General features: G+C 38.5%; 1 protein-coding gene across 1 annotated transcript in view; it reads right to left on the bottom strand.

Moving 5' to 3' along the window:
* Positions 1-25954, bottom strand: part of ZNF407 (zinc finger protein 407) — a 351765-nt gene that overhangs the window by 316013 nt on the left and 9798 nt on the right. The window contains exon 2 of the mRNA XM_034429342.2: positions 13254-18000. Within this exon, the coding sequence (XP_034285233.2) occupies positions 13254-17934 (4681 nt within the window). The 5' untranslated portion in view covers positions 17935-18000. The remainder of the gene's footprint in view (positions 1-13253; positions 18001-25954) is intronic.

Here is a 25954-nt window from a genome sequence, read left to right on the forward strand (position 1 = left end):
AATTGTAAGCAACAATGCAGATGTTCATTTTGTTTCATTAAAAAATATTTGTAGATGTGATCCCATGTTCTTTTGCTTATTTCTCTCATTACACAAAAGTAGACCTCATTTTGGGGCTAATAGGCACAATACTGAATATTGAAGGTATATCATGCCTGTTCATAAAAAGATTGCCCACGCAGTGCAACTTTGACACTCACAAAATGGCCACTGTGGGATCTGTCAAGCCTCTGTACCCTGGATGACTGGGAAACCTCATCTCTCAGTTCCACTTTCCCAACAATATACCAGCAATTTGTTAAGTAATTTGACTGCAAGAATTGGACAGCCAATAATAGTAAGACATTTTGCATCTAACAGCACATAAGAAACCTGACCTGTTCATCAATCCTAAAGTTCAAATCCTCAACCTCCATCCCCTGCCTTTCCAAGTCAAAAGATTGAATAATAATTCATTAAATGTATATGCTGCTCAATTCAAGGAGATTCAGAAGTGTTACAGTTATTAAAAACATTTAAACGTTTACTGAGGTGCTGGAATTGTACAGGAAGAAAATATGGAGGGAGGGCAGCTGAGCTTGCCATCATGAGGCATCCCAAGGGAGACAATTATGGTGGTGGGTTTTTGTTTTACTGTTTTATTGTTTTTGTTGTTTTATTATTGTTTCATCTATTGGTTTTATTGTTATTGCAAATTGACCAGAGTGGCTTAAGATGGGCAGTCATGTAAACCTTTTAAACAAATTAATAAAAACCAAGAGTGATACTCAAATCACAATAACAGCACAAGACAAATGAACAATGATGGAAAAGAAAACAAGTCCAGACCGAAGCAAAAAGAAAGGCACGTCAAAGGCCTGGGTGAAGAGACAACTCTTTAAAGGCCTTCAAAATATCAATAGGCTGGGAGCCATTTAAATTTCAGGGGGGAACCACATTCCAGGTGGTAGGCACTGCTACAGAGAAGGCATACTGCAGGGCTCCCAATAGACACCACTGTTGGATTGATGGGACCTGGAGCATGCCAACCCCACCAGATCAAATTGGCCAGGCAGATACTATGCGAGATAGATGATCCCTCAAGTAACCAAGCCCTATCTCATGTAAAACCTGTGTGTGTGTGTTTGTGTGTGTGTGTGTGTAGACAAAGGTAGAGACGATAGAGATCGAGATGATAGATAGAAATATAGAGATACAGATATAGAGCTATATAGATTCCCACAATATATAAATTTTATAGAGATATAGCTAGACAATAAACATCTACCACAAAATAAGCTGATGATGTTCTTCCCATCCAATTCCTCTAAGCTTTCTAGATGCTTTTTCATCACCTTTTTTTTCTGCTCAGGTATATGCACTGAACATTGGGAATTCACTATTCTTCCTCCAAGGTTTGCAAAGCTCCCCTCGCACGATTTTTAGACGATTTTAAATATAGTTTTATTTCAACTCTGGGTTTTATTGGCATCCATCTCAGGAGAGGAATTGATTTATTTTTCTGGATTTACTCTTACTATTGTTTTGTTATCGTTTCATTTTTACTGTCGCACTTACAATTTTAACTTAGTTTAACCTCTTGAGTTTAGGGGGAGTATAAAAATTGTCAAATCACTTCCACCCAATGCACCAAGCTGCAGCTTTTCATTGTTTTCCTCTTGTATGCTTCTGTCATCCAGAGGTTTTAAGTAAAAGCAATGCTAGGGGATGACATTTTGCTTTTCTTTCCGTTGTAGGAGCCAGGTGGGTGCCAAAGAAGATAGCAGTGGGGCACAGAGATGTCCAGATACATTGTACTACCCATTTATGGACATTTATTGTTCAGCTTTTTACCCATATGGTATTCCCTTAAGGGACTGCTTTCCCCAGAGCATCATTTTTCCATTCAACTGGTAGGCTTAAAGTGCCAAGAAGTTGGGTATAAAGATGGACAACAGAAAACAGGGATCTGCCAACAATGTTGTAGTATCTAAAATAAATAAATAAATAATGTAAACCTTCCTTATTAATGGTAGTGATTGATCTTCATTATTAAGGTGCAGTGCTGATCTATCTTTTATTTATTGAACAGAATCAGAATATCGATGGAAATGCTTCCAGAAAAGCAAAATGGATTCATTTTTTTCTTCAGATAAAAGTCCAGGATGTTATATGACTAACCACTGCTGAAAGTAATAGGATTTTCAGACTGGATATATAAAATCCCAGGGACCAAATGCTTACAAAAAAGCATAAATATTGCATTGTATAAATAATCCTACAGTATAAATCTTTGCCATGACTGGTATTCAAAATGCATATATGGTGAAAACTCAACTGTGGTTGATCATTTACATTATCTGTTCCTTGCTGTAGTTTACTCCCATGTCTTCTCACCTCTTAAATCAAGCCAAAATCCTTTTGTTCATGTTTCTCTCTTATCTCTTAGATAGCATGCCTTCTAACTGAACTCATTGGATCAATACCATTCAATTCAACACTCCTTTCCAGTCCAAAAGGAAAACCCAATTTTTGCACTAAGTCTTAGGAAAACCATTATAATCCATTTTTCCATGCTACTTTCTCCCTACCATCATTTTTGTTTTGGCATTCTCTTTATATTTTAGCTTATCTACACAACCTCAATGCTAGACTTAGATAACTCCAGCTTTAATAGCCAAATTATTAACATTTGCTAAGTAGGTACTAAGTGTAAGTGTAAGTGTTGCATCTCAATGGCAGTTCTTAATATTTGGTAAAATCCAAATCCTTGCTAAATTACAGGCTCAGTCATTCTATACTTCCCTCATGAGAATATGCATTTCTAAAAACTTTGAAGACTGGTCCAAAGTCTTCTTTGTCAGATGCACTCCAAACTGGACAAAGTCTAGTTCTACTTAGCAGGAAAGATGATTGTTATAAGGAAATGAAGGCATAAAGTTCTTGTTTTAATACTTAACACCCCCAAATCAAAAATGGGAGGTGCCATTTTGTATTCTTGCCTTATAATATAATGCAAATAATAATAAATGATCAGTTGACTGAGTTTCATGTTTAATGAATGAAAGAAAATAATATTTGCATAGAATCTTGTGATGTGTTTGACATTCAAAATAAAATTCATGCTCAAATAAAAAAATATGTAACAAATCAATCCAGACCTCCATGAAGAAAATAAATCCATAAGATTCTCTCATTTGTACAGAAGCACCTCTGTTCCAATACCAGCCAAAGTGATTATAGATCATCCTATACAAAGGATGAACTTGTATTTGAAGCTCTGTCAAAGGATAATCCTCTAATTGGCAATGTCCTCTGTCTGAAGGGCTTTCTGGTCCAAATTTATTTAAAAGAATCCATTAGCAAGGATTCTTTTACTGTCCACTGAAGATACTTGGACAGGAAATTGGCCTGGCACACTATGATAAAGCATATAATTTAAATTAGAATTATAGTAATTATTTGCATGTGTGCATTATTTGAACGTGTGCATGCAGAGAGAGGGAGGGAGGGAGGGAGAGAAGGCAGTGTGATATTGTGATGAAGGTGATGGAATGGGAAGACCCACAGTTTCCCCTTAGTCATACAAACAGATTGGATAACTGGACTGGGAAATTGAAAAACTTCTACTTACCAACCGGGTTGGACCAGCATGGTAGATTACAGTCTACAGTTTTCATTGAAAAGGACTTCATCTTGTAGTGGATTGATTTGGCCTGATGACAATAAGTATGCACAGCAATACTATAGATATCATACAAAAACGTTTTGCCTTTTTTGTGCATGTGATTTCTTTCCTCTTTTTCACAAAAGAGGACTGTGATATCACCGAGGAAAGAAATACCAGACCGGGGGGAGGGGGGAGGGGGGGAAATGTCCCGAGATAAAACCAGAAGTGTGTTTAGTCAATCATCTCAATAATGTGGGAGCCACTTTCATCCAGCTATCCAGGTATAATGACATCTTCCTATCTATGTATGGAATACATGACTACCTTCCTATCAGACAATTAAATGGAGACAAAAGCCCAACAGGGTATTGTCGTCAGGATTTTCTTGGCCTATGCTACAAGTCTCTCAGCAGTGATTTACGGATGTAATTCTTTGAAAAGTATGCACATGACAAGAACTATGAAAGAAATCCAGCAATGGCCCTCTGCAAGCCTTGTTTAAAGTATTTAAATTCAAAGATTTATTTAAATTAAATACTTATTTAAAGTAGAACCCAGGTTCAATTCTTTCAATTCTCCTTCCTCTTTCTCCTGCCTTGAGAAGCAACACGTCGGGGGCCTCATCCTTGTAGCAAGGAGTGATAGCTAACTCCCTGTTCCTTTTTTTTTTTTTTTTTGTATTTGTCTCCTCTCAGGCTGTTTGCTTCTAGCCTTGCCAGATCCAGTCTTCACATTTACAGAGTCTTGGGAACGGGATCCCAACCAGAGAGCTTAAGAGAAGAAAGAGCTCCTACATAAAAGGGAGGGAGGGAAATGGCTCTTCTATAAAGGCTGCTCTGAAGGAAAGTAAAAGGCATGTCAGTAATTATTTTCTTCACTCGGTTCTTAATTGTTTTGGTTAGTGTTCATGGGTACAGTAGCAATAAAATCTCCACTAGAGCCATGCCAGACTTTTTGAATAAGCATTCATCGTGAATGCCACTTGTAGCCTGGCATCTCAAATTCATCAATCAGATTCCCTGTAATGAAGGGTTTTATTTATTTATTTTCCTTAGTTCAATCCCCACCTGCAGTATAACTATAAAGCGATCACATCGTGGGGACAATCAACAATTTAGAAAATGTGGCTACTGTGCTAAAATGGGCTTTTATTCATAAGTCTTTATCGCAAGAGATTTCTGGGCCCCAAATAATTGTGTTTTGAAATTACCGACTGCCAAACATACAACTTAAAGAGATGAATCTTCATCGCATTAATATTTCTCCTCAGAACAGCCATAATCTATTTGTGGCTCCAGAGGATAAAGTAAATGGGGAGGACACAGGGATTCATGACTGCATTTGCAGAATACGATTGTTAATTAGACATACGTGACTTGTTTGAATTGGAAGTTTAAAAGTCTTCCACCTGTAATAGTTACTTTGCTTTTCTCTACATTTTCTCATTTTCACTTGTCTAATGAGTAATGGACTTCTTTGTTACCTAGTACTATACTCGTACAGATGACTTCCAAATCTAATGCTGGTATTTTAATCCATACTGGTGCGTAACATTCTCTTTTGGTGTCTCAATTTTAGTGACCAAAATCGATTTCTTTCTTTATAGAACTGCATTCAGCATGTCGAAGATGGAAAGAAACACTACACAAAGTATTCAGCAAATTAAAAAAACCTTGGCATTGTGACCTGGAAAGGGTGGGGGAAGAATGTTTTGTGCTGGTTCTCCTCTTTCCTTTGGAACCAGTCCCAACTGGTATGGAGCAAGACGTCCAGTCCATTACCCTGTTTTGTGGAGTGCCACAGGGCTCGGTACTCTCTCTGCTCCTTTTTCACATCTACATGAAGCCCCTGAATGAGATCATTCATTGCCATAGGTTGAGATATCATCACTATGTACCCAGGTTCATCCTGGGTGAAGTAACTGATGCTGCACCTTCCAAGGTGGTTGAAGGCTGTGGGGGTCTAAATGGAGAACAACAGGCTTCAACTGAATCCTGATAACATGGCGTGGTTTTTGCTAAGAGGTTCCTCTGTATCTGGGTATTCACCAGCCTTCCTCTTGGATGGGGGAGGGAGCATTATTTGGGGAGCCTCCTGGACTCATGACTCCTGCTTGAGGAAAAGGTAGCAGTCGTAGCTAGGAAGGTCTTTGCTCAATTTATGCATCAGTTATACCCTTTCCTGGATCAAGAACCTCTTTTTCAGTTACTGATGCCCTGGTCATCTCCTGTATTGACTACTGCAACATGCTCTACATACGGGTGCCCCTAAAAAGTATATGAAAGCTGCAATTAGTGCAGAATGCAACAACACAAGCAGTCTTGGATGCCTCTAGGGTTGAACATGTAACAATTCTGTCAATTTCCTTCTGAGTCAAACTTCATGGCATGGGGCCAGATTATCTGTGGAACCATCTCATCCCAATTACATTGACTCATGCCACCCAATGAGGCAGGGAAAGTGTGTTGCAGATCCCAACAATTAAATACTTTTGAAGGGTGGGAAAGAAGGAAGAGAATTACTCTGCCATTGCCTTCCCCCCTGGAAAATCTTACCCCTAGATGTAAAGCCTCACTCTTCTGGCCTTCTGGAAGGATGTCAAAACTGTGTCTAAGAATGATATGCAACCTTAGAAATGATTAGTGGCTTGAGAGCTTATTATTATCTTCATTTTAACCACCTCTTTTTTCCTGTTTTTAACTAAGTTTTATATTATTTTATGTTTTAGTTATAAACCACCCACAGGCACTTAAGTGAGATGGGTGGTGTAGAAAGCTGATAAATAAATAATCAAATAAATAAAAAGAAAAACACAGGAATTGGAATAATAAAAACTTTTCCCCGTTAACTATTAATAAAAACGTTAGGACTACTATTTAATGTGCAAAAGCAACATTATCAGAAAAGCCATTCATTTTAGGGTAAAGTGAGAGTAGATTAAAACCTCCTTTGCAATTCTTCCTTCTTCGGTCCAAAAATAACTTGCAAAGTGAAATAGCAGATCTCATTTATTGTCTGCCCACTACCCAAAAATGTATTTTGTGATATACTCACATCTACTGCAAAGCACAGTAAAAATACAGTGATAAGACATACACAAGACATTAAAAACTGAGCTAACTTTTACTAAATGTTACAATCAATGATGTAACTTATGTAAGTAGGGTTGCTTTGTCATATATTGATAGTTACCTCACTTTCACATCCACATTAACTTGATTTTAAATGCAATTAATACATATAGTCAAGGAAGACTAATGGACTACATTCTGCACTTAACCTGGTGGACATTTTCAAATGGCACAAGTGACCAGTGCAAACCTATTTTGCATTGTAAACGACTAAATAAATCTTAATGGATTAAGAATGATCAGCTATCAACACACAAGGGAAATTAAGTGCTGAAATGCCTACATTGATTATTTTAAATTATTAGCCTTACTCTGTTCTTGAATTTGTATGCTTTTAGTGAGCTTTAACACATTTACAAGACTTATTGACTATAATTACAAGAGAATTCAAGTAATGGACACATCAATTATAAGCAACATGTCCTGACCAGACAGTTGCATAAAGAATTCTAAAGAGACCTCCATTAGCATCTTCTCTGCAGTTTTATTCCATTTTATCTGCCTTAAGAGGGCATATTAAGGGCTCATAAAAACACGTGAACAAGTTGGTGCTTCCTAAAAACCCAACAGTTGCAAAATCAAATTGTTTCCTGAAAATGTTTCCTATGCACAAATCTAGCAATAGCAGACATTTAAAACAGCCAGAATTCCAAAATAAGAATTTGCAAGAATACTTTAGTTTTAGTAAAGATTCCTGATGACAATATTCCTCATCTGAATCTTAAGCATATTGCCCAACCATTATTTCGTCTTCTTGGAGAAAAGGAATCATTTCAGGATAGCACCAAGGATATTAATATTTTTGCAAAACCCTGAAAATCTCTTTATCTTTCCATTTTCTTTCTAGAAACTGCACCAAGTTTCAACTACTGCATGAATTTAAACCAGAGCTTCTACAGTATAATAACCCATTATTTAAAAGTACAGTAAAATAAACCTTACAGTTTTAATGAAAATATGTTCATTGAAATGTGAATTTATTATTCAAATCCAGTCATAAATTTAACCAGAGAGACACCACTTGTCTAAGCAGAGCCCAGTGATTTAGAAAAGCTGTCTATTTAAAATAAAGAATGTATGGCAGGTTTATAGAAACACAGCAGTGAATTTTTACATAAATTTAGAACTGCAGCTTATGCATTTTTGGCAAAAGTGTTGTTTTAAATTTTTCCACTTAATATAAAGCATAAAAAGAGAATGGAAAAGGTGGAACTGCATAGGGTCTAAATGATCTGATCCAAATATCACAGGTACTGCATTACCATTAATAATGTTTTCTAAAATGATGGCCAACTCCAAATATCATGATAATCATATGCACTTGTATCCCAAAATCAGCATATTTCACAAGTTAAAAAAAACAAACACCAAATACCCATCATTCAACCACTAAATGTAATTAGTGGATTCTGTATCCAAGAGGCAGAAAAACTACCTAAGACAGTAAGTTAAGATCATCTTCTGGTGAGTATTCTACCAGTCTGGCAACTGCTCAATATCTTGGGAAGTTATTTTAGCCCAGTTAAAAAGTAAATAAAAAGCCGTACTGTAATCCTATCTATCTGCAGAATTAAACTACAAATTAAGGTTGCGCATGTTTCCAAAACTATTCAAATGTGCTTTAGATCCTGAACAAGTGCCTCACTGCTGTTTATTAAAGCAGGTCTTCCTTTTCAGTTCTGCACTTGAATTCAAGGAATTGAAAGAACTCTGCTCATTCAGACTTTAGATAAGTGTTTCCCAACCTTGGCAGCTTTAAGATGGGTGGACTTCAACTCCCAGAATTCCCCAGCCAGAATGACTGGCTGAGGAATTCTGGAAATTGAATCCACAAGTCTTAAAGTTGCCAAGGTTGGGAAACACTGCTTTAGATGGAACAAACTAGGGTCAAAAAATTTCTCAAAAAGAGGTAAATATATTTCCGGCGTATAAGACGACTTTTTAACACAGAAAAATCATCTCAAAAGTCGGGGGTCATCTTATACGCCGGGTACCCGAATCTGAGTTGCTGGCGCTGACCGATGACGCTACGAGAGCGCCGACAACATTGAGGGGAAGCTGTGCCGATCTCTTCAAGGCTGCATGCCGCTGAATGCTGAACCCAGCTGGTTGCTACGTGGAGCTTCCCCCGCCGTCCCAGGCATCCAGGGGGATATTACCGACCCCCAGTGATGGCGAGCCCCACCTGTCTGGGGAAGTCGGAGTGTCGGTAATATCCCCCTGGATGCCTGGGTGAAGTTCCGTGCAGCAACCAGCTCGTTCCAGCATTGAGCAGCATGCAGCCTTGACGAGATCGGCACAGCTTCCCGAATCTGAGTTGCTGGCGCTGACTGATGACGCTACGGGAACGCCGACAACATTGACAGGAAGCTGTGCCGATCTTGTCAAGGCTGCATGCCGCTCAATGCTGGACCCAGCTGGTTGCTGCACGGAGCTTCACCCAGGCATCCGGGGGATATTACCGACGCGCCGACTTCCCCAGCTGAACCCCAGTGATGGCGAGCCCCAGCTGGGACTGAGTGAAGCTCCGCGCAGCAACCAGCTGGTTTCAGCATTGAGCGGCATGCAGCCTTGACGAGATCGGCACAGCTTCCTGTCAATGTTGTCGCCGCTCCCGTAGCGTCATCAGTCAGCGCCAGCAACTCAGATTCGGGAAGCTGTGCCGATCTCGTCAAGGCTGCATGCCACTCAATGCTGGACCCAGCTGGTTGCTGCGCAGAGCTTCACAGCAGAGAGAAGAAGCTGGATTTTGCTTTCCATTGCAGACACCAGATCGGCCCCCTGCAAGCTCTCGTCTCTGGAGGAGCCCGACCAAAGTTTCCAGTGCTTCAGGGAGCGCTCCTCGAAAGATGAGATCTTGCAGGGAGCTGATCTGGCATCCGCAATAGAGAGCAAAATCCAGCTGCTCCCTGGACCAGTCACCATTTACCGCTCTGAGTCCCAAGCAGCAGGAAACGAAGGCTGCCTTGCGCCATAAATATACCAAGGCAGAATCCTGATGCTGCACTTTCAGCAGAGAGATGAGGGCTGCCTTGGCCATCGGCTGGCGCAAATATACCAAGGCGAATGCTCATGCCGCACAAGTTCAAGTAGTGCTTCGCTCCCACACTTCTTCCGGCCCTCAGTCTCTCAGGAAGATGCTTGACTTCCTCTCAGCCCCAAGACACTGGCTAGCCCATGAGATGAGAGAGAGAGAGAATGAGAGAGAAAGAGAATCAGAATGAGACAGAGAGAGAAAGAGACAAAGAATGAAAGAGAGAATGAGAGAGAGAGAATCAGAATGAGACAGAGAGAGAAAGAGACAAAGAATGAAAGAGAGAGAAAGACAGAATGAAAGAGAATGAGAGAAAGAGACAGAGAGAATCAGAGTGAGAGAGTGAGAGAGAGAATGAGAGACAGAGAAAGAGACAGAGAATGAAAGAGAGAGAATCAAAGAATCAGAGAGAGAATGAGAGAGAGAGAGACAAAATGAAAGAGAATCAGAATGAGAGAGAGAAAGTGGGGGGAGAGAGAGAAAGGGGGACAGAGAGAAAGAGAGAATGAGAGAGTGGGGGGAGAGAGAAGGGGAGAGAGAAAGAGAGAAAGGGAGAGTGGGAGAAAGAGAGAGAGAAAGAGGGTGGAGAAAGAATGAGAGAAAGAGTGGGAGAGAGAGAGAAAGAGAGAATGAGAGAGTGGGGGAGAGAGAGTGGGAGAGAGAGAGAGAATGAGAAAGAGTGGGAGAGAAAGAAAGAGAGGGAGAGAGAGAGAGAGAAAGCGAAAATGAGAGAGAGAGAAAGAGAGAATAAGAGAGAAAGAGTGGGAGACAGAGAGAGAGAGACAGAGAGGAGGGAGAGTGTCTGAAGGACCCCATCCCGTACTGGGAGTCCAGGTGCTTCAGCAAGTGGCGCACTGGATTCGTATTAGTGGTCCACGAAATTTAAAATTATGAAGTTGGTGGTCCCTGAGGTCCAAAAGGTTGGGGACCCTTGGCCTAAGACCATCGGAAAACACATATTTTTGATGGTTTTAGGAATAACTTTATCGTTGGGGGTCACCACAACATGAGGAACTGTATTAAAGGGTCACGGTATTAGGAAGGTTGAGAACCACTGCCTTAGCTGCTTGCCTTGCTTCGCTTGCCTGAATCCATTCCATCAGCAAGCAACTCCCTGCCTGCAATCAAGCAGGCAGGGAGTTCTGGACTTCAACTCCCAGAATTCCTCAGCCAGCAAAACAAAGCTGGCTGAGGAATTCTGGGAGTTGAAGTCTACAAGTCTTAAAGTTGCCAAGGTTGGAGACCCCTATTCTATTGGGTAAGTTTTTTTCCCCTTTGGGATCTTTAAAAAAAATAGTTAATTGGGGGTTTTTTTAGTTGTTCTTTTTTAGACCTAGCCATTTAAAGTTTAGAAAGTTTTAAATTTAGCTTTCATATAAAAATAAAAATAAAATAAAATAATATTTGTGCAGCTTTCTGAGATTTAGTGTGTTTTTGTAGTGTTTCACTCTAACTACACAAACACACAAAATCTCACAAAGCTGTATGTGGAATTTTGTGTGTGTAAAGTGTGAAAGTTGGGTTTTGGGGCTTTTTGTGGCTGTGTGAGGTTCCTGTTTGTTTCAGGGGCCATTTTGGGTCTAGCACAGCTGCTTTTACATTGTGGGCGAGCCAGTTGTGTTGTGTTGTGTTGTGTGTGTGTAAAGTGTGTGAAAGTTGTTTTTTTGGGCTTTTTGTGGCTGTGTGAGGTTCCTGCTTGTTTCAGGGGCCATTTTGGGTCTAGCACAGCTGCTTTTACATTGTGGGTGTTAATTTTTATTTGGTGTGCGTTGGAAGAGGGGTAGTCTTATACGGTGAGTATAGCCCAAACCCTATATTTTAACAGGAAAATTCGGGGGTCGTCTTATACGCCGGAAAATACGGTACTTCCAATATATCCCTAGGAATCAAAAAGTAAATAAACAGAAAAGATGCCTGAACCGATCTGGAGAAATGTTCAAAGGTAGATCCCAACTTGTAGAATACCTCCTATGCACAGCCATTTTCCTCAAGCATACTAATACTGCACAGCGACTCAAATACAGGTAGTCCTCGACTTACGATCACAATTGAGCCCAAAATTTCTGTTGCTGAAACATTTGTTAAGAGAGTTTTGCCCCATTCTACGACATATCTTGCCATAGTTGTCAAGTGAATCACTGCAGTTGTTAAGTTAAAAACATGGTTGCTAAGTGAATCTGGTTTCCCATTTGACTTTGCTTGTTAGACGGTTACAACAGGTGATCACATTGCCCTGGGACACTGCAACCGTCATAAATCTGAGTCCGTTGCCAAGCATTTGAATTTGGATCATGGGGATGCCATAATGGTCATAAGTGTGAAAAATTGTCATAAACCACTTTTTCAAATGCTGTTGTAACTTTGAGCGGTCACTAAATGAATTGTTGTAAGTTGAGGACTACCCGTAACAGACAATAACATGGATTTACTTTTGAAATACCAATCTTAAAATGAACACAGAGAAAGAAAGAAAGAAAGAAAGAAAGAAAGAAAGAAAGGAAGGAAGGAAGGAAGGAAGGAAGGAAGGAAGGAAGGAAGGAGGGAGGGAGGGAGGGAGGGAGGGAGGGAGGGAGGGAGGGAGGAAAACCAGAAAGAAAGAAAAGCAGAAAGAAAATAAGGGGGGAGAGGGATCAGAAAGCTACTTGTTGTGTGTCCTAACGTTTCCCAACTTGGTGTGATTTTTTTTCCTTTTTCTACTTCTTTGTATTGGGAGTCAGTATTTGGGCAATTGCCTGAACAGATCCTGTAAATTTTCTTGGCAACATTTTCAGAAGTGATTTACCACTGCCAACTTCCTAGGGATGAGACAGAATGACTGGTCCAAGTCATCTAGTTGGCTTTGTGCCTAAGGTGGAACTAGAATTCATGGGCCCCCGTTTCAAACCTGGTAGCTTTTACATTGAACTAGCTCTCTTGGTGTGAGTCCACTGAGCTGATCATTGCCAGAAATGGTGACCCAAGAAATGAACCATCCCCAAATTTCTTGGTGATCAATACCTTCAGATCTCAGTTACCCAACTCTGTTTCATTTTATTTGTGCTCTCTTTAAACTCCAGTCCTCTCCTTTGGTTTAATATCTTTATCCATCCAATAAATAATCTCAGATAGGGATTTATACAAACTCAATTAGTGGAAGACCAGCTAGAGCCATACCAATATGGCATCAACAGAAGCATCAGCAAAGCTAAAATGTTGTTGTTATATGTGTTCATAGATAAAGGAAACATTTAGTCTGTTCTTTGGCTTCTAAAAACTATTCCTAAAAGCTAACATCTCAATCTTTAATCAATGAACATGGAAATCATATATTGTCAGAATAGAGTATTAGAAGGACTGATTTACAAGTTTCAGAAGGGGAAGGGGGAGAAGGAGAGGGAAGGAGGAATCTTAATTAAATTTCAGCCACAAAACACTAATTGTACAACTCATTAATACGTACCTGTATGAGTACGTATATGAGCTAAGAAAGCCATTGAATTACTACTTCTGCATATCTTCCCACAATATTTGCAAATATTGCCTTTATTTTCTTCTCGCTCTCGGACAATTTGTTCAGTATCTTCAACAATATACTTATTGACTTCCCGGAGCAGTTCTTCATGTTGTTCTTTTATGTGAAGGAATAAATTTTGTTCAGAATCAAAAGGTTCTGTGCATTTCACACATTTAAAGGTGGCACCCCCTTCTGGCAACTCTTCGACACTTGCTTGTTCATTTCTCATATGGCCAGCACTAGCCAGATGCTGATGAAGGCTGCTCTCGGTGTAGAACGATTTTCCACATAGCAAGCAATGGAAATGCTTCTCCTTTGATGGATGCTTCATGGCTATGTGAACATTTAGTCCACTTAAACCATCTGCTAAAAAACCACAGTCATCACAACAAATTCGTGGAGATTCTCTCACAGGATGGCCTTCTATCTTCTTCTTTTTTCCTTCATTCCGTGGGCAATCCACTTTTACAGCTCTATCCCAACTTTTTTGCTTATTCGGATTCTGGCCGTCAACTGGGCGATCGACTTGTTCAGAACCATTTTCATGGTTTATTTTCACTATTGAAGAATCAAATTGACCAGAGTTTTGAATCTCTGTTCCATCTACTATTTTGCCATCAACACTGTTTAAAGCATCCAAAACTATATCATTTTTGTCCATGACTTCAGCTACTGAACTATCTGAACCCCAAATATTATTCAAAGATACTCCTGTTTCCTGGTGTGCATCTATCAAGGTATCCTCTTCTTCCACTGTAGGACATTGCTTAGGGTTTATTTGTTGCTGTAAAATTTGGATGTTTTTAAAATTTTCAGTACTTTCACTAATGCTTTCCTGCTCCAGTGCACTACCAGTGTCTGAAACTATCGACAAATGGGTTTCATCTGCTTTCACTTCTTCAGTAGCTACTTCTGAACTTTGGTATCTTTTTTCAGAATCATCCTGCAGTTTGTTCTCATTTTTCATTAAATCTGGAGAACTTTCATCAAAAGCCATGTTTTTATCTCCAGGTTCTGTTGTCAAATGAATGCTTACTTTTCCTATTTCTTGATTTTGATGCAGAACAGAATCAATTGTTTCCTTAAGTTCAACCATCTCGTTGAGTTTAAGACCTCCGTTCTGATCATTTTCTTCACCACTTGTATTTTCTCTGCCTTGTTCAGATCCATCTTCAGTTTCAGCATCTACAGCCTCAAGAATGCAATCTTTAGAAACCTTTGAAGCAACACTATCTTCTAATGCCAGATAGGTAGGTGACTTATTCACTTTATGCATGACCTGATTGTCTGGCCTTTCCTCTTCAATATTACTTCTGGACTTTGTTTCATCTAATGTAATCTGAAGATCTTCCACATTTTTTTGCTCCTCTTCAGAAACAGTAGCAGTTTTTTTGGCAATACTTGCTATGTCTGCCTCCTCTCCAGAAGCACATATATACGACTGTCTCTTAATTTTATGCTTTTCTGTTGCTGCATGTCTAATCATCTCTCGGCGAGTAACTGCATAATAGTCACAGGCCATGCAGTAGTATTCAAATTCTTTAGTGTGCTTGCGTTTTATATGTACTTCCAAGGAAGAAAAAGAGTGTGCAATGAAGGTACAATGAGCACACTTGTTATCATTTTCAGTTGCTAGTCTTGTTTGAACCAGCACATTTTTATCTTGGTTAATGTTACTCGATTCTGCAATTTTACGTTGTGTTTCAGAAAAGTTTCTACCTCTATCTATTTTGGGAAGTTGAATTATATTTTTGACACTTAACTGGATGGTACTGTCCTGTTCATCTGCCTTGTTTTCCAAAATAGGTTGGTCTGTCTCTGAAGGCTGATCATTAGAAACTATGAATTCTTTTGAAAGGCTTCCTGGATTGTCTGTTTTCTTCACGTTGGCTTCAATATGATCATTTTCTGGGCAAACAATAAACTCAACATTTTTCTCTCCACTGGCTTCCAAGCGGCTTTTATGCTTCTTTGTAGCACAATGACGTTCCATATCACCTTTAGTTACAGTATAGTAATTGCATACTTTGCATAAATAGCTGTATTGGTGGCTATGCTTGCGGCGAATGTGAACAGTCAAGTTTGTTACACTAGATGCCAATAGGCCACAATGAGGACATGTCCGGGAAATCGTCCCTTTAGGTCTACCTCTCTTTTGCAGGCTGCCAAGAATCAACTCACTATCTTTAATTGTTTCATTTGATGGGTACAACTCTTTATTTATCGATACTTTCTGCAGGGAAGAGAATGGTGCATGTATGCTCTCATTTTCTAGCACTGTCTTTAAACTTCCACAAATAGGGCCTTCAGTTCCTTTTTTACCATCTGTTCCACCTACACATATCTTTTCAATACATTCCTCAAATCGTAAGCCAATGTTATTTTTTCTGGCATTTTCAAGATGTTTACTTCGCTTTATGTGTTTTTCCATTCCTTCTTTGCTTAATGAATAAAGGTTACATGCTTTACAAAGGAAATGGTATTCCTGAGCATGGCGAAGTTTTATGTGCCTCGTAAGCACAGAAGATGATCTTGTTTTATAAAAACATTTTTTACACTGAAATTGACTTCTGCTCAGAGCAGACTCCTTGAACTCGCTACCAGGTTGTAATACTGAGAGCTTGAGGTCTTCCTGTTGTGCTTTCAATTCTACAACCTTGGGAAGTTCACCTGAAGGGCAAGATGGTGAATGCACAGCCAGATCACTCTTAAGCGACTGAATGGTATTTCCTTGAGACAATAACTCACTATGATGCTCAGTTGCATCATGAGCTGCTACTTCTTCTTCGGTTAGAAAATATTTGCAGCAAGCAGAACAAGAGAAAGCCATGCTATGCTCATCGAACATGTGTTTCCCAAGGCTTATGTCATTTGGGGCAAGAAATGAACATTTAGGGCAATTTATCTTGCAATTGTCTATATGATTATTCTTTTGATGACATTCCAGGTCCTTGCTGTCAGAGGAATATCCATATATTTGACAATGGACTTTAAATTCACCTTGAGTTTTACCAGCATCCAATTTCAGGCCTTCTTTATTTGACAAGGTAGATCCACCACAGTTACCAGGATCTAGTGTTCTCTGCTCATCAACTTCCTTTTCTGATGTACTTTTATGCTCCAGTATATTTTTTTCATCTTGATGTATTGCTGCTCTTTTGGGGATATCCACGTAGAAATCTTTGCCGTCACCTTCACTTTGTAAAACTTTGGCCTGTGATAAATCACCCTGATGCAACCCTCCCTGAATGCTATGCTTCGCTATAAAATCAAGCTTGCTTTTTTTACCAATACCTAAAAGTTTGTATCTTCTTTTAATCTGTTGGTTTAGTCTGAAAAAAGTACTTTGCCTGAAAGTCATTCCTCGTGATAGGATTCTTCGTTTTTTGTGGAAACTACCTAATACGCCTGTGTTGCTAGCTATGACTTGACTACTTTCAGCAGATTTCAATAAACGTGGATTGCATTCTGAAGACTCCGATACATCTGATTTTTCAGGTAGAATTACACCGTTTTCATCCACTTTCCACAATAAGGCCTCTTCCTTAGTAATACATTCTGTTGTTTCAGTGGATGGTATCATTTCAGCTAAATCTTGACAATTTTCTTTCAGGTTCTCTATCTTATTGCTTGAAATTCTTAAATGATCTGAAAGCTGATCTCTTATTTTTTGTTTATTAGATGCCAATTTCATTCTGACATTCTTTTCTTTGATTGGAAACCGCTGTTTTTTACAAAAGGATTTTTTGGTTAACATCTTTACAAATCCACCACGGGCAACCAGATTTTGTCGTCGGAGGTGTGTCTTGCCAAGAAAATGAGCTTGTAGAAGAGCTTCCTTAAAAGTCTGATAACCACATAGATCACAAAAATAGATAAGTTGGCCAGAAGTTTGCTTAACATGCACTTCCAAAGATGAAGTATGTTCTGATTTAGAAGTATAATACAAACTCCCTTTTTCTTTTGATTGCTTAAGGTGATGTTCCTGAATATGGTTTTCTAAATCAAGAGCAGAGGAAAAAATCTCTTTACAGGTATTGCATTTTGAAACATTCTTAATACTACTCATTGTATAATTAATGTCAGTTGAATCATCTAAGATAGATGATTTGCATTCTGGAAGTAATGTGTCATTCTCTTGAGAACATTCACTTTCCATAGGTGCTAACTGTACAGTGTTATCTTCGGGCACAAATTCATGCTGAATGCATGAAGAATTTGATGAAAATGAACATCTACTTGGAGAGGTGTTTATAGTCACTTTTCCTACTGATTTATTTGTCCCATCAACATAATATTCATATGATGTAGCATCAGAAGAGTTTCCTTCATTCTCTTTTGCAGGTTTTGTACTAACCAGCTTTAATCTTTTCGAGACAGGTTCATTTTCAATTATAGTTGTTTCATTAAGTTCCTGATCGGTTGTTTGGGATAATGGTCGTTTAGCTAAGCCATTTTCTTCTGGGTTTTTCAATTGATTTTTCTGTTCTTTCATCAGAAGCATTTTTGAGTTAGAAAGAGATTCACTGGGAGTTTTTCCTGCTAAAATATTTTTAGCGCTGTCTTCTAGTAACTCATTTTCTATGTTTTCATCACATTCATAATTCTGATTTTTTTCAACATTCATCCTGAATGAAGATAATGTAGAGTATAATTCCAATAAAATGAATTAGGACATCTGTTCTAGGAATATCTAAAAAGAGAAAAAACAGAAAGTATAAATTAGCTTGTGTGTACATAAAAACAAACTTGTTTTATTTCAGTCCAATTCATAACTTGCCGAATGTATGCTATTATTTTAAAAAATTTCAAGGACATATTCAGCTATTGATTTTGGTAAATATTTTCTTACATAGAACAGTATATTTTGACATCTAAATAAAAATAGTTAGGACATCAGTAAAAATCATGGAAAACAGAAATAACTTATAGTGTTTCTAAAAACAATTTTTTAAAACAACTTACAACAAAGTAGATAGATATTACTTAATTCCAGCACTTCTGAATACAATTATATAATTTAAGTTGAACCAATCCATAGAAGTCATATCAAGGTTGCAATGAAAATAATATGTCCATTTTGGGAATTCAAATGTAAAAGATGTGACCTTTGTGTTTAATAGCTTGACATTGAAAATTACCAAAATTTCTGTTATTTGCAACAATTTAAGCCAAGAACAAAAGCACACCAGTCTAATCACCTGTGACTGAGTGAAAAGACTGGACATGCGCAGAAGAAAGGGGCGTGACCAGGCTGTAGAGGAAGTTTGAATGGCACCCAGTCAGTCCAATGACAGTGGATCATAGCCCAATCGGTGGAATATCTGAGCAGCAAGGGAGGAAAATATTATTTCCCCAATTAAAAGTTTTATAACTAAATAACTGATTTCAAACTGTATTTTATGTTACAAAGGCATGATTTACTCAAAACAATGAAATATAGCTAAACAATCCAGCACGAAAACCTAAAGATGGCATCCATTCAAATAAAAATAATTCTTCTCACAAGTTAAGCTTGGCTCTGGGATTCTGAGATTCGTGAATACATCCATTTTGTTGCTGCTGCTGCTTGTATTCTTTTCTTGGCAACAACACAGAAGTGATTTGTCTGTGCCTTCTTCTGAATTGTTTATTGTACAACCTGTATAATTCTAAGTGGTTTGGATACTGTTTTATTGCAAGTAGCAATATCAAAAATAGACTTGTTCAGACTGCCCCCACTATACTAGGCCTGTCCAAATCATCTGTCAAGGTGAAGGTGACTCTAAAGGCCACTGACACATTCAAGGAACTATAACTGTGTCAGAGCTTCAAGGACGAGATCCAGATAGATGTTTCACTGATGAGAAAAGGAATATATTAGATTATTTCTGTAATCATAGAATCTTACGACTGGAAGGGACCTCAGAGGTCTTCTAGTCCGAACCCCTGCCCAAGGCAAAAGTCCTTATACCATCCCATACAAATGAATGTCCAATTTTTTTCTTAGAAACCTCCAGCAATTGAGCACCCACAACTTAAGGAGGCAAGATGTTCCATTAGTTAATTGGTCTCGGTCAGGAAATATCTCCTTAATTCCAGATAGGATCTCTCTTTAATGGGTTTCCACCCCTTACTTCTTCTCCTGCCCTCAGGTGCTTTGGAGAGTAAGTCAACAATTTCATCTCTGTGGCTGCCCCTCAAATACTGGAAGACAGCTACCATGTTACCCCTAATCCTTCTCTTTGTTAGGCTAGACATGCCTAGTTCTTTTAACTGTTTATCATATGGTTTAGTCTCCAGACCTCATCTCATCTTTGTTGCTCTTCTCTGCACACTTTCTACGATCTCAGTATTTTTATTTTTATTTTTTTGTATCATGGGGACGAGAACTGGACCCAGTATTCCAAGTGTTTACTCAGTAGTACAGTATAAAGTGGTACTATCACTTTCATAATCTTGATACTATCCCTTCACTGATGCAGTCTAGGACTCCATTGTAAGGTTTTTTTGTGGGGGGTATGGCAGCTGGAGCACCCTGCTGGCTCAGACTCAAGTCACTAGTACACCTAGATCCCTCTCACAGACACTACTGTTGAGTTAAGTACTGCCAATTCTGTACCTGAGCATTTGTTTTTTCCTGTCTAAATGCAGGAGCTTACTTTTCTCATCACTGAACTGCATCTTATTGGACAGGGCCCAATGCTCAAGTCTGTCAAGATTCTTCTGAATCTTGAGTCTGTCTTCCAAAGTGTTAACAATTCCCGCTAGCTTGGTCTCATTTGCAAATTTGATGGCTCACCTTCTATCCCCTCATATAGGTCATTTATGAAGATGTTGAAGAGCACAATGCCCAAGACAGAACCTTGAGGTTCTGCATGCTTCCTTCCATGTAGATGTAGTTCCACTGAAGACTACACGCTGAGTGTAGCTGGTCAGCCAGTTGCAAATCCATCTTTCTATCCCACTTTGTTCTATCTTACTAGTAGTAGGGTTTGTCAAATGCTTCAGTGAAGCTCAAGTATACTATATGCAAAGCATTTCCTTCATCCACTAATTTAGTCACTTTACAAAAAAAAGGCGATCAAATTTGTTTGACATGATCTCTTTTTAACAGACCAATGCTGGCTTCTATTAATCACCTCGTTCATTTCTAGGTGTTCACAAACCTGCTACTTGATTATTCTTTTCTAGGATTTTCCCAGTTATATCCCAAGCTGATTGGTCTGTTACTTACTGGTTCCACTTTTTTCCCCTTTTTGAAAATTGGAACTACATCAGCTCTTTTCCACTGCTCTGGCACTTCCTCTGTGCTCCAAGATTTTGTTTAATAGTTCCAAGATCATATAGGCCAGCTCCTTCAGGACCCTGGGATATAATCTTAAAAAATATGCTAGTTTTACATTATATATCCATGGAAATAATCTATCAATATTCAGCAACAGCAAAGAATGTATTCTAATTAATTAATACAGACATGGCCTACATCTCCTTCATTAAAAATAATGTTCAATGATACAAAAAGCAGCAAGTGATATTTACAGTCTCAAAGATACAATCTCCTCTTTGACATAAGTTAAAACTACTGGCAGCTCAAAAATTTGGAGTTTGAAAATTATTATCCTTTCACCGGGAACAAGTCACTTCAACATGGAAAAGTTCTCCCACATATTTCTGTACTTCTGCTCTCTGCCTCATAATAAGAAATGGCATATTTGCAGTCCTAAATTGTCAAATTGTGTAGGATAACGTAATGATTAGAGATCACCTGTGTCCCCTTAGAAAAAGCTCCACATTTTGAATGATTACTGCGATCTTCATTCTAGAACTTTCCTTCTTAAGGACTAACTCAGCATTCACCAAACAAGAAAACAAAAATCTAAATAGTACATTAGTGAAAATGGAAAGATAGATGATACAGTAAAAAAACAACAACAACAAAACAGAAAGCAGATACACATTAGATTTAAAAAATATTTCTAAATAAAGGTACAGTAAATTCTTTAATTTTCCCATGGGGGGACATGATCTGGAGCTTAACTTGCTGTCTCCCACAAAAGGTTGTTGCCCTGTTTTACTAGTGATGCTCCATTTCAACACTGAAGTCAGCTTTTAAAAAAACTTTGGCTTCCTTTCTGCAGACTTTGTTTAGCTTGGTGAAGTTCTGGAAAAGGGAACATTCAGCAACTGAAGTGCTTCGTATGTGCATATGTACTGCTGCATATGTGCACATATGTGGAAGTGACAAAATTATAGACTACAGGTAATCCTCAACTTACAACCACAATTGAGACCCAAATTTCTATGGCTAAGCAAGACAGTTGTTAAGTGAGTTTTGCCCTGTTTTACAATCTTTCTCGCCACAACTGTTAAGTGAATCACTGCAGTTAAGTTAATAACACGGTTCTTAAGTGAATCCAGCTTCCCCATTAACTTCGCTTTTCAGAAGATCGCAAAATATCTCTGGACACTGCAACCATCCTAAATACATTCCGGTTGCCAAGTATTCAAATTTTGATCACATGACCACGGGGATGCTGAAACAGTCATGTGAACAATGGTCATAAGTCAGCACCCTTGTAACTTTGAACCTTCATTAAATGAATGGATGTAAGTCGATGGCTACCTGTAGTCTATAACATTGTCACTACCAGATATGTGCACAGGGGCGTAGATCAAGCCCACAACAGCATCACTGCAAATCAGCGAACTGCCTTCTCACACAAGCCCTATTGACCCTTGTTCCATAAAGCAGTTGCAGCATAGAAAGGTACCGGGTGGGTGGCTTAGCAGCCGTAACCTTTTCGGTTATTTCCGCAGAAGTGCGATGTCACAATAGCCCCAAGAAAAATACGAAATATTTCATACTAAGCTATGCTTAATAATAAATCTAAAGTTTTTTTTAAAAAAAGTACAGCCACACAAAGTGGTAGTTACCAGCGTAAGAAAAGTATTCTGATGACACCTGGTGGCCGTTTTACACAAGGAGACTTAAACTGAAATGCTGCTCATCAACACAGTGTCGGAGTTCAAACAGTGAATTACAAGAATCCGGCTTTTCTTGCATCTCGGGCTTTTTTTTTACACTGATTATGCCTACCCATAAACATATACTTTCTACTTTCATTAATTGTTTAACATATTTCTAAAATGTCATACGCTTACTATAAACACTTAAAGGTCCACAGTAAGTTTCACATGTTCAGTTGAGCTCCAATATATTATGAGATGGAAAGATGCAGCACAACTTTAGCGCCACTAAAAGCAGATATATGATATCCCATATAGCTGTCATTTTTTAAAAAGTTGTTCTATTATCAGTGTAATAAGACCCACCTATTACAATCAAAGATGTAATAATGAATTTACTTTACAGCTGGAGAGAAATGGGATATCAAACCAGAACAGGTTACATAAATTCTTCTCGATATTTATTGCTAAATGTAATTTTTATCTATTAAAAATTGACATGAAATATTAAACAAATGAAACAATGAAATTTACCTCCTTAGCCTAATTTAATTTAAATGGTCTATTTACAAAATGAAGAAAAGTTTTGCACTTGTGTTATTATATCCCTTCTACTACCCCTTATAGTTTTTCCATTACAAACCATATTGTTTCTAAGATTTTATAACTCAGTTATAAAATTTCCACTCCAGACTGATATACTTGTCACGTAATGCTTTTTTTAAAAAAACCTTTTGCAGAATGAAAAGATTCCTAGAAATGCTGGGATGCTGAGATACTGTTTGGAAAGTATGACTTAGTGAACTCAATAAGACTTGCTTCCGTGTTGCATATATTTCAGGTCATGCTGTTAAGTTAAAATTAACAGCCATCAGTGCTCTCAGTCGGCAAATAGCACAGCCTAAATATGTTTCATAATAAAAAGCAGCAGAATACATCTCAGGCCAAGGAAAATAATGTTTCATATCTACAATTGAAATAGAGTTTTAGTAATTATAACTTTGGTCCTGAACACAGATTCACACCACCAACCTATAACAATCTAGTCTGACGTGGAATTTTTTCTCCCACACCTCAGCACATCTTAAATCCAGTTATTTGAAAAATCATGGCTCTATTTGTCTAAATACTGTATAGCCAATGAAACCAGCTACAGACAACAGTTTACATAGTTCATAGTTACCCATAAAGTCCTTAGCAGCAGAGGTCCTGATTACTTGGGGGACCATCTATGTTGCCCATATGTTTTTTCCTGTCTTGAAAGATCAGCTACAGCCTCATCAACTAAGCAGTATTATCTTTCAGACCTTCTCGGTGATGGTTCTTGTCCTGTGGGAAGATATTCCCCCCCAAATATCTATACTGCTCCCATCTACAGTACATTTTATGTTTTATGTAACTATGCTTTATGATGATCATTAAGCAAGTCACAACCATCATTAAACAAATCACATGGTCATAAGTCTGAACCCAGTTTATTTAACAGGTGTCTTTTTTGCCAGGAAATGGTTAAATGGTTAAAAAAACCCCGCAAAATGAGATCATGTGACCACAGGACACTGCGACAGAACATAAATGCAACTAGTTGACAAGCACCCAAAATGAGATCACATGACTGCAGTCATAACTTTGAGAGTGGGTGTAAGTAACTTTTTCCAAGGCCACTTACTGCAACTTCAAACAGTCATTAAATGACTGGTTGTAAATCAAGGACTATTTTTATATGTAACGTTTGCACACATACATACATGCGCTCACATATTTCATTGAAGAAAATAAGACGATTGAATGATCTGGATAGTTTATTTTTTTTAAAGCTTCCCTTTTCCACCTTTATCTTTCTGTTCTCACTATTCAGTATCTTAAGTGTTCGGTTTTGAAATTCCTACAACTAGGCCCTATAATAGTTCTAGGCCTGCTGAAATGTACAATACAAAGGAGGGCACAAAACTACTTATGCAATTTAAAAACAAAACAGCATCTCTGTTGCAAAGGAAGCAAAAAGCCAATTGTTGCAAGTAACAGTATTAGTTGGTGTTGAGTTTTTTTATATGAAGGTATAAAAAAAGTAAACTGGATCTAAGGCACCTCCGCTATCCAGAAGACAACATCAACTGAGAAAACAGGGATGTATTTAACTTACCGGTAAAGAAGAACTAATGGAGAGTAATAGGCCAGTTTGGAATGAGCTATTTCAATTTATCAAAGCCAGGAAAGGGATCATTAAACACAGCAGTGCAAACGTATCAAATTACAAGAAAGACGACAAGTGAAGTTAGAAATAAAAAAATGTCACTTTTGTATACTGCTTCTGTGTGCCCTTTGATTCATCATCAGGAAAGCAAGGTTAAAGGATAAACTGCAGCCCTCTAGCACACTCAAGTGGGGTAGCCACACACTGATAGCAAATCACCCCATGGGTATATTATAGAAAGAGTCACTGTGGTGGCAACACTGTTTAATGATAATTAGAGACAAGCTCTAATTTATCTTTATCATAACATTTGTTTGTTTTAACAACAAACTTAAATCTATTGAATATAGATTTAAGAATTAATATGCAGGGTTTCTACACCATGATACCAACTAAGATCAAGCATATGGTTTAACTATGGTAGTGTTGCCAGGAGGGTAACATGGAGTTCATTCTTTCCAGTAAGAATCAACTCTGTGTATCCAAGCAAGCAACAATGTCTTATTCTGTGGACAATCCTACACTGCAATTAGTGTATTTCACACCACCAGTCATCAAAGTAATAGTTCATACATCTTAATTACACCAAAGGATTGCCTACTTTTGGAGTCCTGCTATCCCCCCCCCAAAAAAAGCATCCTGTAGGTGGCTTACTTTTGCTGGAAAGAATCGTAACTCAAAGTCAAGAAACTGAATTGATGCCTCTTTGGAAACTTGTGAAAAGTCATTTATGAAACTGAAATACTGTAGTTTGCAAGCCTGCAGTTAAAAGCTACTCCTTGTTCATTTCTGCTTCCTTCACTGTCCTTCTTGTTTTCAAATGATGCTGAAAATGTTTATTTATACAATACATAATGTTGCTTCACAAAATGCATGAGCAATGCATCATCAGAAGTCCTTTAATGGTGAGGAGCCAAGAAGACTTAAGATTTCCCTGGTAGCACACAAACTGCAGTGTGCAGACTATGAATATATAGGATCTCCTATCATGATTTTCCTGTTCAAGGGTTTCAGCTCCATCAAAGACAACTCCATCTTTGACGCTAGAGCTATTTCAACCCGCAATGGCATGGATGCTACTTACTTTAATGAGTAAGTACACCCAGAGGGTGCTCTTTTCAAGAGCAGATTCTGTTGCTGAGACCCCGACCTCACAATGTAGCATCTATATACTTAATTCTTGCTTGTAACATCTAAAATAACAATAGACTGACTGGCTGAATCGGGATAAAGGTAAAGGTTTCCACTGTCCAGTCGTGTCCAGGGGGCAGTGTTTATCTCCGTTTCCTAGCCGAGGGAGCCTGCGTTGTCCATGCTTCTGTAGTTGTGTGGCCAACATTATGTGCCAAGGCACAGAGAATGCTGTTATCTTCCCAGCAAAGTAGTACCTATTTATCTCCTCACACGTGCATGATTTTGAGCTGCTAGGTTGGCAGGAGCTGGGGCAAGTAACAGGAGCTCACCCTGTCAAAAGGTGTTCGGGTCTCCAACCCAGGTTGTCAGC

This window comes from Pantherophis guttatus, chromosome 3 (genome assembly GCF_059756535.1).
Source record: "Pantherophis guttatus breed Tessera chromosome 3, ASM5975653v1, whole genome shotgun sequence".
Classification (NCBI taxonomy): Eukaryota; Metazoa; Chordata; class Lepidosauria; order Squamata; family Colubridae; genus Pantherophis; species Pantherophis guttatus.